Raw genomic sequence first — 14,496 nt, 5'->3', positions numbered from 1 at the left:
GGGCTACAATAAGGTGTAGGCAGGATTCATCCTTCTGGGGACTCCAGGGAGAATCACTTCCCAGCCTTTCCCAGCTCCTAGAGGCTGCCCACATTCCTTGGCTCATGGCCTCTTCCTCCGTCACTCCTACCTGACCGTCTTCTCCTCCAACTCTGACGTTTGCACCTTCCTATAAGGATGCTTGTGATTACCTTGGGCCCGCATGGAAAATCCAGCTAATCTCCCTTCTCAAGATCCTTAACTTAGTCACAGCTGCAAAGCCGCTTTTGGTGGGTAAGGTAACATATTCACAGGTTCCAGGCAGTGGAATGTGGACACGTTTTCGGGGGGAAGGACATTATTCCACCTGCCACAGGCTCCAACAGATCTGTCAAATGCCTATCAGCATCATCAGATAACCTACTGGTTCCAAGCCCTGAGTCTTTGGGGACCTTTTGTGTGGAATTGGCTCCTTCTGGTTTGTACCCCCTTTGCAGGCATATCGGCTAAGTGAGGGACTCATGGTGCCAAACATGGATTGACATCCCTTGTGCAAGATTGTCTCCTCTCCCACTCTCTTTGTTCTTAGGGAATTAAGCCTCTTTTAATCCTGTGCTCTCATTTTAGTGAGGTTCTACAAAAGAAAGAAGATAAATACGTGTGATCAAGCCTCCACCTTTATCTGATAGTTGTCTTTCATGCAAACCTTTAAAAGAGGGATTTTTGGGGGATTTTTTTCTTTTGTGGAGCCAGCAAGGAAGAGTTTTGACTGTAGTTCAGGCAGGAAATTCACTTGCGCTGTAATTTGAGTAACAGAGCAATTTTCCAGAAAGTTCTGTGCAGGAGGGACTTCTCTTGACTTCAGTGAGAGCTAGGGTGACCTGAAGGAAGAGCACGGGCTTAGGAGCTGGTAGATTTGTGCTTGCTCCCAGTTCTGCAACTTGCTCCTCTGTGGCCTCTCTGAGCCCCAGTGTCCTCATCTGTGAAATCGGGATAACAATACATGGTTACTTACTGTGTACCTGGCTCACGGTAAGCACTCAATTATGGCCAGTTTTAAAGTGCTTTCAAGTCAAGCATACTGGATGGCAAGGATGAGGTGTCATTCTGTAGTCCAGACCCTGCACCAGAGCGACAGCTTCCAGAATCTACTGTCTGTGCTTTGGGCTGTCCCTGGGTCCTTCCCAACCTGTCTCTAAGCTTTTGCTTTGACTCTGAATGTGTAACTGTCTGCTGTCATTTTCCCCTTTCAGCAAGGGCCTCCTGACCTAGCAGCCAAGACTGCCCCTGACCTCTTGCCATGGACCCCAACCCTCTCATCTACTGCACCTGCTGGGACCCCTGGAACTCAGGGCCACGGAAGCTAATCAAGACCCCTCAGCCACTAAGCAAGAGCTCCACAGGGAAGCCCAAGTGAGCATTGTCTGGGAGGGCGGGAGCTAGGGGCCTGGGTCCCATTTGCAGCCTTCTTTCTCTCACAGTATTTCCAAACAGTCAACTTGGCAGCAAGTCCCAAGAGGGCCAGAGGACGTTGCCTGGCCTGCAGGCTGCACATGGCTCTGGCTGGGCCTGCGAGGCTGGTGTCGTGGTGAATGAGCGAGTCTCCGAGTTAGCGCAGAAAGGAAGGGGGCTCCGGCCGAAGGGCCCATGGCAGCTGCCCCACCTGTGGGACGAAGAGCTTTGGGAACTGGGGGGCGAGCTGTGCTGCCAACCTGGGCACCCCCTGGGACAGTGAACAAGTGCCAAGGCTTCTGCCTGAGGCTCCCAAAACTGTCCTGATTTTAAAGGTTCTGGGTGTCAGACCACATATTCCAGTTTGGGGTCACCGTGGGGGTGCACCTAATCTGAGAGTGCTACGACAGGTTTCTGAATTTCCGATTTTCTCTTTTTTGTTATTTATTTTTCACTTTCAGGCTAACTCCTCTTCCTCCAGCTTCAAAAAAACAAAATTATGTCCAACCAACAACAAAACCTGTTGTCGCCCCAAAGTAAGTATTTTCATGTCCACAGGGCAGGAATAGTTTGAGGTACGTGCATAAAAGAATCTCCCTCCTGGGCCTCCACAGCCTTGCCTGACTTAGACTAATTGCTGCCAGGGATGTCAGAGAATTGCCAGAAGCCACCGTGATTACCCCAAACCTCAGATCTTACATGTGGACGCTGTGGCCCTCTGCTCCCACAGCTTTCAAAGTCACTACTACGAGCTCCCAGCTGGGGTCCCCTGATAGCTGTTTCCTGCCCTAAAAGGTCACAATGCCCAACGCCTGTCACAGGCGAAGAGGCCCCCATGTATTTATGGGGCTGACTCACCCTTTTGCTGTTGACTTTCCCATGTCTAAGACTTTCTGTAGATTGCAACTCTGTTTTTAATCATAAATTAAAATTTTTACCTACATTTTATAAGCTTAGACGTGTAACTTAGTTTTAGGCCTGTGCACGATCTTTGTATTCCATTTATGTCTTTATTGAGTACCGATCATTTGCTATGCACTGCTTCAGGTGTTGGGAAACAGTGGCGAACACAGCAAAGTCTCGCTCTCCTGGAGCTCTTGGTGCTATTTTATAGGGAGATCAGGGCAAGGCTGTATGTAAAGGGGCCAGCAGGACCGCACTGATATCTGAGGGCAACACTCCTGGCAGAGGGAACAGCCAGAACAGAGGCCCTGGTGGGAACTTGCTTGGCGTGTCTGGCCTTTTCGAGGAAGGCAAGGAGGCTGGTGTCGGGGGAGTGGAGGAGGTCAGAGAGTGGTGGAGACAAGCTCAGAGAAGTGACAGAGATGATGAGTGTTCTCAGCAGAACAATGCCCCCCAAAGATGCCCACATCCCCATCCCTGGAAACTGTGACTGTGTTCTGTTACTTGCCAAGGAGGGGTTAAGATTGCAGGTGAAATTATGCTTGCTAATCAGCTGACCTTGAGATGGATGGATGGATTATCCTGGTTTATCCAGGTGGGCCCAGTGTGATCACAAAGGTCCTTAGACATGACAGAGAAGGAGACGCAACAGTAGATGCAGAGGATGGAGTGATGCAGTTGTTGGCTTTGAAGACGGAGGAAAAGGCCACTAGGAACAGGGGCAGCTTCCAGAGCTGGAAAAGGCGAGGAAACAGACTCTCCCCAGAGCCTCCCGGAGGAATACACAACCCCGCCAACACCTTGATTTTTGGCCCATGAGCCCATTTCAGACTTTGGCCTCCAGAACTGTGCGGTAATAAGTTGGTGTGGTTTTAAGCCGCTAAGCTTGTAATATTGGTAACAGCAGCAACAGGAAACTCACTCAGTGAGGTGTGCCAGCTGCCGTAAGGACTGGCTTTTACTCTGAAAGGGATGGTGTGTTAGCTGCTTGGGCCGCCATAACAAAAAGACACAGACTGGGTGGCTTAAGCAACAGAAATTTGTTTTCTCACAGTTCTGGAGGCTGGATCCAAGATCAAGGTGCTGGCAGGGCTGGTTTCCGCTCAGGACTCTCCTTGGCTTGCCCCTGGCCGCCCACTTGCTGCCTCTTCACTTGCGCGTGTGCATTCCTGGGGTCTCTGTGTGTCCTAGTCTCTCTTGTGAGGACACCGGTAAGATTGGAGTAGGGCCCGTCCTAACGGCCTTGTCTTAACTTACTCACCTCTTCAGAGGCCCAATCTCCAAATCCAGTCACATTCTGAGATACCAGGGGTTAGGACTTCAACATACAAATTGAGAGGGACACAAGTTGGCTCATAACACATGGGAAGCCATCAGGATTCTGAGAAGAAGAGAGACATGACCCAACTTGCATTTTGAAAGGACTGTTCTGGCAGCTGAACTGAGAAAGTCTCAAAATTTGTCTCTGTAATTGGAATGATCTTAGTAGGTTGACAAGGACAAAAAGAGTAAAGGAGAGTCATTCTGAATCGACCTTACCTTTTACTTCTCAAGGAGAGAAACACAGTTAACCGACAGAATGGGTCCCCGTGAAGCTACACTCTGATGTTTCCGGCAGGTCTGAAGTGAGTGTGGAAGGTCTCCGTGGCTCAAGGAGGTTTACTGAGAGCAAAAAAGACATAAACTCAAATCCACAGTCAGCTTTTCAGAGACACAAGCCACCCAGTGGTTCCCCACCTCACCCCACCCAAGGCTTTCCTGAATTCAGAGAAAGCAAACCATACCACCATGGTGGAGAGTTTCAGGTTTATGAATGGGAGCATGTGGTTGGCATGAGTTGAGCTGCACTTTAAATGGTTGAACGGCTTCTCGTGAATTCCATGTGGGCCCCATTGTATTATTAGTGTATATCATGCACTCATGCCCATTTTTTTACACACAATCATTTTTTTGCTAGTTAAAGTTAAAATCAAAAGTTGGTGGTCGCGTCTAAGGTAGCCAAATTCTTGGCCTGGGTTTCTCAAGAGTCCTCAGTGCCTCTATGGAGGCCCCCACTGGGGGTGGGAGATGTGGGATCAGAACCAGATTGGTGGTTATTAACCAAGGTGGAACTGCTCTCACCAGGGAAAATCCTCCCAATCCCACTCCCCACACTCAGAGTTACCCACAGACTCTGAAACCGTCCCACCCGGGGCACCAACTCCACAACTCCTAATGATATGGTGGTTTGGATCGCGGGGAAAATGGAACTCCTGGAGGGGGTTTCAGGTGTCCGTCTTAACAGCAGCTGCCTGATGGTATGCGTCCATGTGTGAATGTATGTTGAGGCAGAGAGGAGAGGCCCTAACATCATACACTAAGGCCTAACCATTCTGTCAGCTCATCAGACGCTAGTTACTCTTGTTCCAATCTTTCAACCTTCCAGGCGAGCTCCCTTAAGGACACTCTTTGGGTATTTGGGTGCTGGATATTGTGTTCATGTTTCTATACCTGAAAAGAAAAATTAGTTACGATCTCGGAATAGTAACACTTTGCTTATCCCGAATTCACTTTACTGACAATTTCAAGGTCCCAGAACACCAATTGCTGCTGCAAATAAGAAAGGCTGTTGTGCTGACAGCATAGATGTCACTGAACAATCTGTGCACTTGAGACCATGCACCATGCTCCCGGGGGGCCTTCTGGACCATCCCTCCCAGCCTCCTGGTCCTTGTTGTAGGAATTCTTCTACTGTTAGACTAGCAACTCGTTGATTTCCCACATTTTTACCACCTGCCATTTTATCGCAACCTGCCTGCCGATGATCCCTGGACCATTAAACATTCCCTATTTCCCAAAGTAGATATTTTGAGAGCTGAAAGGAGCTCACAGGTCATCCTGGTGGTGTCCGTTTTTACAGATGAGTGATGGAATCGGGGTGCAGCTCCTAAGCTTTGAACTTCATTTCACTCTCTGATTGCTTTCTGAGCATGACTTTCTCTTGCAGAGTGAAAACCCACTTCGGAAAACAAGAGGAGAGCAATAAATCACCTTGCGTGAGTAAAAATGGGAAGAGGGCAGTGGGATTAACTTTTACTGAGCACCTACTGTGTGCAGGCATGGGCCTTTTGCACATACCTCCTGCATTGAATCTTTGCAATGATCCTATGAGGAGGAGCGGTAATGACTGCGTATAACATGTGCCCGTGGGGGTTCAGGTCCTGACCTCGGCTCAGCCAGACCCCAGAGAGGGCATTTAGTCTCCACTCTCTACGCTCTGTGCAGGGCGAGGAGAGTGGGCCAGGGTACAGCTCATGCCCAGATGCAGGAAACCGTCTGCTACACTTGGGAAAACACGAATGCTGAGGGAGGGACCGTCAGGGCACCTGGGGGAGCAGGGCTGGGAGCTGCTGAAGAGAGATGGGGACACACCCAGAAGGATCTCACATCTGCCTAGGAGTTTGGGCCTAATCCTTTTGGTGTCTAGGAGCCTGGGCAGGTCTGACACAGTCATAGGACCAGGTAATCTTCACATTCTAGGAAAAACACTGTCTAGTGGGATATTATTGGTGCTTTTTACTACTTTCTGTTTTTATCTATTTTCCTCTTTTTCCCCTTAAATAAGGATCATGCAGTCCCGTAATAGTCAGGAAAAACAAACAAACAAACAAAAATGTGACAGCCCTCCAGGTGGAGAGGATGATGAACCTTAGGGGAGTCAGGCTGGGGACAGGCCAGCTGGGAAGTGATCGCCAGAGCCAAAGAGAAAGTCACTGGTGGCTTTGGGCCATTCCAGGGCAGGGGTATGGGGAGGAGAGCTTGAGGCTGAGATCCCTGTGGGAGATGATGGTGACAGGACCCCCGGTGCCGCAGCGGGGCTTGTCCGCACAACTCTAGAAGGTACAATCTTATCCTGCTCTATGCTGGCTGGTAGCCCTGCCCAGATTTCTGACTTGGCATCTAGTGGGGGCAGAAGAGGAACTGACTAAAATGGCTTGGTTTGTTTGCACAATTGCGCTAGGCATTTTCTCAGGTTATTTTGTTTCTTCATTACAAAAGCCCTTTGAGGAGGAGTTATCATCCTCATTTTGTGATGAGGAAACTGAGGCACAGAGATGTTGAATAACTATGGTTGGTGGCAGAGCCAGGATTTAAACTCAGGCCTGCCTAAATTCCAAAACCTGAGTGATTTCCCTAATGCCCGGCTGCTCCTGGCCTCTGGCCACGATGGAGGATGCAGAGGAGGGCAGGGCTTGGGGGCAGAGTGTGGAGCGAGGCATCAACGGCTAGGTTTGCACATGTTGAGCTTGAAAGGCCTACGGGCACATGCAGGAGCCAATTGAGTCTTGTGATGGGATCTTGGGAGAGGAATCTGGGCCCGAAGTAGGAAGGGAGTAGGGCCCGGGGGAGGGCAGAGGAGGGCCCTGGGCCCGGAACCCCGTGTCTTGTCTCCGTGTTTAGATGTGAGTGGGGCACTGGTGGAGGATTTGGAGGAGTCTCAGCTCTCCAAATCTGCAGTATTATCTCACCTTGCACCCTGATCCCCAGGAAGTGATAAACGTGTCCCCTGGCTACCGCCTCACTCGGAATAGGGAGCAGATTTCTGTCACCCTGGGAGATGAGATGTTTGATAGGAAAAAGCAGTCGGAATCAGAGATCATGGACAAAGTCAAAATTTCCAGGTAATGTCTTCGGACCGACATCCAGCTCTTCAGAGCTTTCTCTGCCCGGCCTGGCCTGGCCTCGAGGAGGAGCTCCCATGTTCCACGCCTAGTCCCTGCTCTGAGGGTGCCGCGAGGTCACTTCACTCCTCAGCCCTGTGCCTGCTCGCGCTGCACCACCTCTCTGCTCCAGTCCCATTCGAGTCAGGATGAAGGTCAAGTCAGGCAGTGGATCTGGAAAATGAGTGGGTGTAGTGTAATTTGTACTAAAGGAGAGCAATGGCTGCTGGAGGTAATAAACAGATGAAATATTCGTGAAATAGTCTGAATTTGGAGGGTGAGAATTAAGAGTAAAGTCAGAGTTTCTGGGAGGCCTGAGTATGCATCTCTGTTTCACTATGTTCAAAAATACCACTCAGTTCATGCCTCTGGGAGATGCAGCGTGCAGGATTCTTGCCTGACTCCATCCACGTTGAACACACTGCTATCCTCTCTGTCAGTCAAGCCCCACCCACTCTCTGTCCTTCAAGGCCATGTAAAGTCAGTCCCCACATCCCCTTCATTCCACCTCCTAAATCTCTCATTCTTACCCTCTCCTTCCCCAGCTGTTACTTCCTGCCTGCGCTATTGCAATGGCTCCCCAGTGAGTGTCTCTTCCTTGGACTTCAGCTTGCTGTGAAAATTATTTTTCCAAGACAGAAATCTAAAAGATCAAAAACAACAGAAAACACACACACACATACACACACAATCACCTACCTATTTTTAAGTGCGTAGAAAGCATACAACCAAACTGTTTGCAGTGGTTTCATTTGGTACAAGGCTGAAGGATGCAGGTAGAGTGAGGCTGTCCTGTGGAGTGGCCCTGATCTGACCTGGCCCATAGAAACCAGACTCCAGGCCCTGTCTTCCCCTCCGGTGGGAACCGTCAGCCTGTTTCCTTTGCCCAGCTCTCCACAGCCCTCTGCTGGAGGGGAGTGGGCTGTGCACCCGCAGTCAAGCCAGAACCCACGACCACCTCTTGGGCTCATAAGAAAGTTGTCACCAGTTGTGGCATAATAAAACATAGTAACTCATGCTTGTGTCATTCCCTGGGAAAGCTGTGAGTACGACTGATAGTGAAGATCGTGTTCAAAAGACGAGAGTTCCCTGTTGGTCAACTTTCTGCGCGCACCTTCGTGCCCTCTCCTATCTCCTCTCTCTTGTTTTCTCAGCGTCTTGAATCAAGACCCTCCTCTCTGCCCCACTGCACACAGCACTGCCCACCGCCCTGTCTGCTCTGGCCCCACCAAATAGAGCCGAATAATCTTACAGACATTGGTGAGGCCCCAGACCCAGATGCAAAGAAAACCAGTATCTATTCTGAAAGTCACTCTCTGAAATGCCATCTTTGTCGTTTTCTGGCCCATTCCTTGTCTATGGGTCACTGTGGGCATCAGTCCTCTTCCCCTGTCTTCTCATTTCCTATTCCTCTGAACTTCTCCCTCTGCCGTTTCAACTATTAATACCAAATCAAGGTCAAATCCTGATAGATTTCTGACATATTCCTCTTTCCCTTCCATTCAATAGGGCACCAAACCACACCTGCTCACTTCTGGCTAGCTTACCCAAAAGGGCCGTGTCTGAGGCTCAACCACCCTACTGCCAAATTCCTTCTCCCGGAGCAGCCCTCTACCTCTCCAACCCACCCCCACGATGAGCGAGCAGTGCAGAACCTGCCCGCTCTCACCAGGCCAGAGCCAGTCATGCTCGGGGAGGGGCCTGACTGGCCTGGAATGGAAGCTCTGTGGATGACTGGAGAGTGACTTATCCCGCAGGACTGATATCATTGTTGACCTAGAGGAGCAGATCTCAGAGCTGACAGTGATAATAGAGCAAATGAACAGAGACCACCAGTCTACCCAAAAGTTGGTGAGTGACCCTTGAGTTAGCTGACGTCTCTATGGGTAGGGAAAGACCAGTATTTTCAGATCACCTGCTGTGTGCCAGGCAAGATGCCAGCACTTTTCTCGTGGGGGCCTGTTGTCCAGGCAACAGCTCTGAAGATGGTCACCCAGAAGTATTTCTTTTTTTTTTTTTTTTCTGGGAAAGATTTGCCCTGAGCTAACATCTGTTGCCAATCTTCCTCTCCTTTTTTGTTTTTCCTCCCCAAAGCCCCAGTACCTAATTGTATATTCTAGTTGTAAGTCCTTCTCATTCTTCTATGTGAGCCACCACCACAGCATGGCAACTGACAGGTGGGTGGTGTGGTTCCGCACTGGGGAACCAAATCTGGGCCACCAAACTGGTGAGAGCCCCAAACTTTAACCACTAGGCCATCAGGGCTGACTCCCAGGAGTATCTCTCTGCATCCATCTGCATCTATAATTGCAAGAACTCGAGTCCCTCCTCAAGGCCTAACTCAATTTCCACTTCTCCCGGGGCCTCAGCCCTCAGCTGTGCTCAATGCCCTGTCCTCCCCACACTAGGGGGCGCCGGCCATTTCCCTTCAGGCTGCCATGGCCCTGGTGGCGAGCTAAGCTTCAGAGGTTGCTGAGGCTCTTGCTTAAGGACCAGCCTGGTCAGTGCTTCCCGTGCTGCTCAAAAGCTGCCCAGAAGCCTCCAGTGCCTGCTTCCTCTCGCTGTTCAAACCCAAAGCACACACTTCAGATATTATTATTATTATTATTATTATTCAGTGCTGATATTAATTTGCACTGTTTGTGTTTCCTGGGGGTCTTGGTGACATCTCCTTTAGATTTTACCATCTGTTTTATCATGGTCTCTTCATCCCCACCTGGAGCAGGTGTGCCTGCTGGGCTGGGCTGGAGTGAGAAACCAGAGCAATGCTCAGAACCACCCCACCCCAACCCCAGACCTGTTGTTATTGAAACCCACTTGCGAAGGCTGACTTCCTGGAAGGCCTGCTCCTCACCCTCTGATGTGCCCCAGATGCATCTGCGTCTGGAGGTGACAGCTTATAACTCAGGCTGAGACCTCCCTTACTGTTGATTCATTACTATATTTATCTGAAAGCCCTGCCAGGTTTATGGTTTCCTTCTATAGAAAGGAAATTGAAGCTCAGGAAGTTAAGTAATTTGCATGAGATCACTGACCTCATCAGTGGTGGGTTAGCAGGCAAAATGCACATTTTCACTCCCTGAAGCATTGGCCCTGCTGAAGACATACTTAGAGATTGTTTCCACAGAGGAACCTCTGATTGAGACCCTTAAAATCCTCCCATCTGTGAACACCTCAAATTGTTGAGTGACCATTTTGGAAGGGAGCCATGCTGGTTCCATTGTGTAGTCAGAGAGGGACAAGGACAAGCCCTGACCCCTTGTCTCAGCTGGCAGTGGGCGCTGACTGGTTTGGAAGTGTCCATTCCTCTGGAGGCACTGGCCAGAGGATCTGATGTGTTAGGATGAGGGTCACCCGGAAGAGAGCAAATCCTGCGTGCTGGAACACAGCCGCTCTGCTGGTGAGGACTCAGTAACACTGGATTTTAAGTGCCCTGAAGGCAGGGTCTGAGTCCTAGACCTCTTTGGCTCTTCTAAGCCAAGCTCTCTGCTCAATAAATGATTGCTCAATTGAGTTATGCATCTGAGAATCCCAAGGGCAGGGTCTTACAAAGAGATTACAGTCAAGCGGAGGAGACCAGACCTGCCCACAAAACCAGCTAGGGACAGGGATGGTGCCCGTGCACCAATGTCGTAAACGGATTACATGCCAAACAGCATGGAGCAAGGCAGGAACTGCTCTGTTCCCTCAGTAATGAGGTGCTCTCGGCACTGCAGAGCACACATTGGGGGGGGGGGGCGGGGGCGGGGCGTCCCCTGTGAGCGGGAAGGCTTCTCAGAAGTGGCAGATTGGAGTGGGGAAGGGTGCTCGGTCCTGGTTGTTAATGCGGGCCTCTTTCCAGCTCTCCCATGAAATGGATCTCCGCTGTGCCAAGATGCAGCAGAGCTTTGAGAACAAGACCAGGTAGGCTTTCTGGCACAAGCCCTCTTGTGCTGAAGGCCCTAAGGCTCCTGCATCCCTGCTGGATTCAGCTCACTGGGATTTCAGAGAGCGCCAAACGGAACTGGGTGGTGAGGGCTGGGGGAATGAGACACTGGTCTTTGGAGAGCAAGAGGGTTGGACATGAGGCCAATAAAATGTAGCACAGAGGTTATTCCTGGTTTTGCACTTTCTCATCGAATTATTTCATTTCAGTTATAATCTCTCTTTTTGTTGATTGCTGAGAAGAGCTATTCTTTGTTCTCTAGGAGATTTCTGTGGTAGACAGCTGTTGTCTCAACCCAGCCTCCTCTTCCTCTTCCTCCTCCCCCTCCTCCTCCCCATCCTCCTCCTCCCCTCCTCCTCCTCCCTCTCCTTCCCCTCCCCCTCCTCCCCCTCCTCCCCTCCTCCTCCCCATCCTCCTCCTCCCCTCCTCCTCCTCCCCCTCCTCCTCCTCCCCCTCCTCCTCCTCCCCCTCCTCCTCCTCCCCCTCCTCCTCTTCCCCCTCCTCCTCCTCCCCCTCCTCCTCCTCCCCATCCTCCTCCTCCCCCTCCTCCTCCTCCCCTTCCTCCTCCTACTCCTCTATCTCCCTCTCCTCCTCTTCCTCCTCCTCTTTCTCCCCCTTCTCCTCTTCCTCCTCCTCCTCCTCCTCCTTTCCCTCCTTGTCTTCTTCCTTCCCCTCCTCCTCCTCTTCTTCCTCCTGTTCCTCTTCTCACCTCTACTCTCCCTGGCTGCTAGGTCAGGGCCTGGGCAAAAAGGGAACAAGGCATGGGAGGGGCAGGGTGCAAAGCCACAAAGACAAACAATGAGGAAGTAGAGGAGGTGTGCTGTGTGTGTGGTGAGAAACCCACGAAATCCCCTTCTCACTCCCCATGGGGCACCAGAGCAGCCCCAGACATCCTGGGGGAGAGGAGTCCTCCTGGTTCAGTCACAGACTTGCTTTTTTAAAAAAAATTTTAATTAATTAACTCATTTATTTTATAATAGACTTTATTTTTTAGTGCAGTTTTAGGCTCACAGTAAAATAGCACGTGAAGTACAGAGTTCCCATACACCCCCTAACACCACCCCCCCGCTACAATCTATGCCATTAGTGACACCCCACACCACCATGGTGCATTTGTTACAACTGATGAACCTACGCTGACATGTCATTAACACCCAAAGTCCCTAGTTCACTCCTGGTGTACATTCTGTGAGTTGGACTAATTTACGGTGACATGTATCCATCATTATACTATCATACCGAGTATTTTCACTGCCCTAAAAATCTACTGTGCTCTCCCCACCCACCCCTCCCTCCCCCAACTCCTGGCAACCGATCTTTTGACTGTCTCTGTAGCTGTGCCTTTTCCAGGATGTCATATAGTTGGAATCATATAGTGTGTAGCCTTTTCAAATTGGCCTTGTTCACTTACCAATATGTATTTAAGGTTCCTCCATGTCTTTTCCTGGTTTGGCGGCTCGTATAGCCTTTCATTTTCTTTTTAAAGACTTTATTTTTTTCTTTTTCTCCCCAAAGCCCCCCGGTACATATTTGTATATTCTTCATTGTGGGTCCTTCTAGTTGTGGCATGTGGGACGCTGCCTCAGCATGGTTTGATGAGCAGTGCCACGTCCGCGCCCAGGATTCGAACCAACGAAACACTGGGCTGCCTGCAGCAGAGTGCGCAAACTTAACCACTTGGCCATGGGGCCAGCCCCCGTATAGCCTTTCATTTTAATGCTCATCTTGAGCAGTGGAATGGAGGCTGGAGAGACCCTGAGCTCTAAAATTATCCGGGGCGCTAATGCAGCCCATGGTTTCCCAAGAGAGATATAAGCAAAGACTGTGCTGTGAGGGCAGTCTATGGCCCTGATTGGCTTTATTCAAAAGAGTGGTTGGTGAAAACAGCGGTCTTCTCTCCCTTTTCTGGATGGATGCCAGGAGAATGCATCAGGGAGCAAGGGCCCTGCAGCCTGCCCCCTGTGCGAGGGAGGGGAGGCGGAAAGGGGTAAATCTGACAGCTCAGCTCTGGACTTCTTTGCACTGATGACTGTGGCCTTCCCCCGGGGTCCCACAGGAAGCTCAAAGAGGCCCACGCAGCAGAGCTCACTGAGTTGGAGAACAACTACAAAGCAGCCTTGAGGGCGGAGAAGTTGGCTGCCCAGGAGAAACTAGGTATGACCGGGACTGGGGAGAATGACCCTGGTAAAGGGGCGGGAGGCTGACCATGTGGGTCTCAGGCCAAGGGACTCCGCTGGCCATGGATGGGCTATGGCTAGGTTTTCACGGTTTCCTCCTAAAGCCCAAGGAGACAAGGTGATGGAGAATGAAACTGAAGAGGGAAACCTCGTCTACCAGTGTCTTTCCTAGGCCTGGAAGATGGAAGGGCCTGTGACCAACTTTTGGGATCTGAGCAAGTCCCTTAACCTCTTTGAGTTTCAGTTTCCCCATCTGGGAATTGAGGACAATAATACTTGCCTTTATCAGAGGGATAAGAATGTGAAGGCACTTTGTACATCTCAGTGTTCTACAAATATAACACTATTGCAATTCAGCAAGTTTCCTCACCTGTGAAATGATGGTGTTTCATTCTATTCCAGCTGACACTATGATTCCTATGGTCCTGTAATCCATAAAGGTTGTGTTGGCCTTTAAGCCCACTGTTTATGCTGCCCTTGGGAAGGGCAGAGAGTGTACCCTTCAGAATTGTGAGTTTATAGACTGATCTCCACAGGGAGAAGGAGAAATGCTATAAGCTTCTCCCTTTCTTTTGCCTTACATTTTTTAAAGACAATATTTACACTTTGCTGACTTCTGAATTTTCTAAAGAGAAGATGTATTGTTTTCAAAATCAATGCACACTAGGAAATGTTGTTTAAAAAGAGAGCAGCAGACGCATGCTGCAAGGTTTCGCTCATCTTTTTCTGCAGATATGGGTTTCTCCTGGGGGCTAGTTCTCAGACTTCATGTGCATCCAGATCATATTATGGACATATGCTGGGCCTCTCCTCTGAGACCCCGAGTCAGTGGGTTTAGAGTGGGGTCCAGGCATCTGAATTTCTGATGAGCTTCCAGAGGGATTTCTGAGGCACACACGGTTCCACTGTACAGGGCCTGAGTTTGGGGTAGGGAAGGTATATAGGAAAGCTCACAGTTGAATTTGAAAACGTGCATTTCAGAGGTATAATGATGACCCTGTTGTTTTCCTTTTGTCCAGAGGAGATGCAAAAGGAGTATAAGTATTTGAAGAATATGTTTTATATGTATCAGGTAAGATTTGGAGCTCCGTGGTAGATTATGAGAGTAAGAGAAGCAAAGCTCCTTCCTGCTGATGGCATTGAGATGAATCTAGAGCCCTTGCCCAGAAAATAATTTCCTGAGATTCCCAGCGTCCTTGGACCTCAGCGGCACTAGCTGCACCCGGGGAGAAGAGTGAACCTGCAGACTGTGATGGCTTCCACGAGTGACAAGTCAGTCACCCAGACCCTAAAGCAGGGCATTGGAAAATACGTTTGTGATTACAAAAGTAACACCTGCTCATTGTTTTTTGTTTTTTAA

The 14,496-nt window shown here is 50.0% G+C and overlaps 1 protein-coding gene across 5 annotated transcripts in view; it reads left to right on the top strand.

Moving 5' to 3' along the window:
* FLACC1 (flagellum associated containing coiled-coil domains 1) overlaps nt 1-14,496 on the top strand; it is a 37,188-nt gene that overhangs the window by 4,291 nt on the left and 18,401 nt on the right. For 3 of the 5 annotated variants that reach the window (XM_070580738.1, XM_070580739.1, XM_070580740.1), the window contains 8 exons: nt 1,233-1,392; nt 1,893-1,967; nt 5,321-5,369; nt 6,862-6,995; nt 8,792-8,885; nt 10,876-10,937; nt 13,016-13,113; nt 14,156-14,208. In XM_070580738.1, the coding sequence (XP_070436839.1) occupies nt 1,280-1,392; nt 1,893-1,967; nt 5,321-5,369; nt 6,862-6,995; nt 8,792-8,885; nt 10,876-10,937; nt 13,016-13,113; nt 14,156-14,208 (678 nt within the window). In that variant the 5' untranslated portion in view covers nt 1,233-1,279. The remainder of the gene's footprint in view (nt 1-1,232; nt 1,393-1,892; nt 1,968-5,320; nt 5,370-6,861; nt 6,996-8,791; nt 8,886-10,875; nt 10,938-13,015; nt 13,114-14,155; nt 14,209-14,496) is intronic. The other 2 variants (XM_070580741.1, XM_070580742.1) reach the window with 1 other exon arrangement.

The sequence above is a fragment of the Equus przewalskii genome, chromosome 17 (assembly GCF_037783145.1).
Source record: "Equus przewalskii isolate Varuska chromosome 17, EquPr2, whole genome shotgun sequence".
Lineage (NCBI taxonomy): Eukaryota > Metazoa > Chordata > Mammalia > Perissodactyla > Equidae > Equus > Equus przewalskii.
The sequence above is the reverse complement of the archived record's forward strand: the minus strand, read 5'-3'. Positions and strand labels throughout refer to the sequence as shown.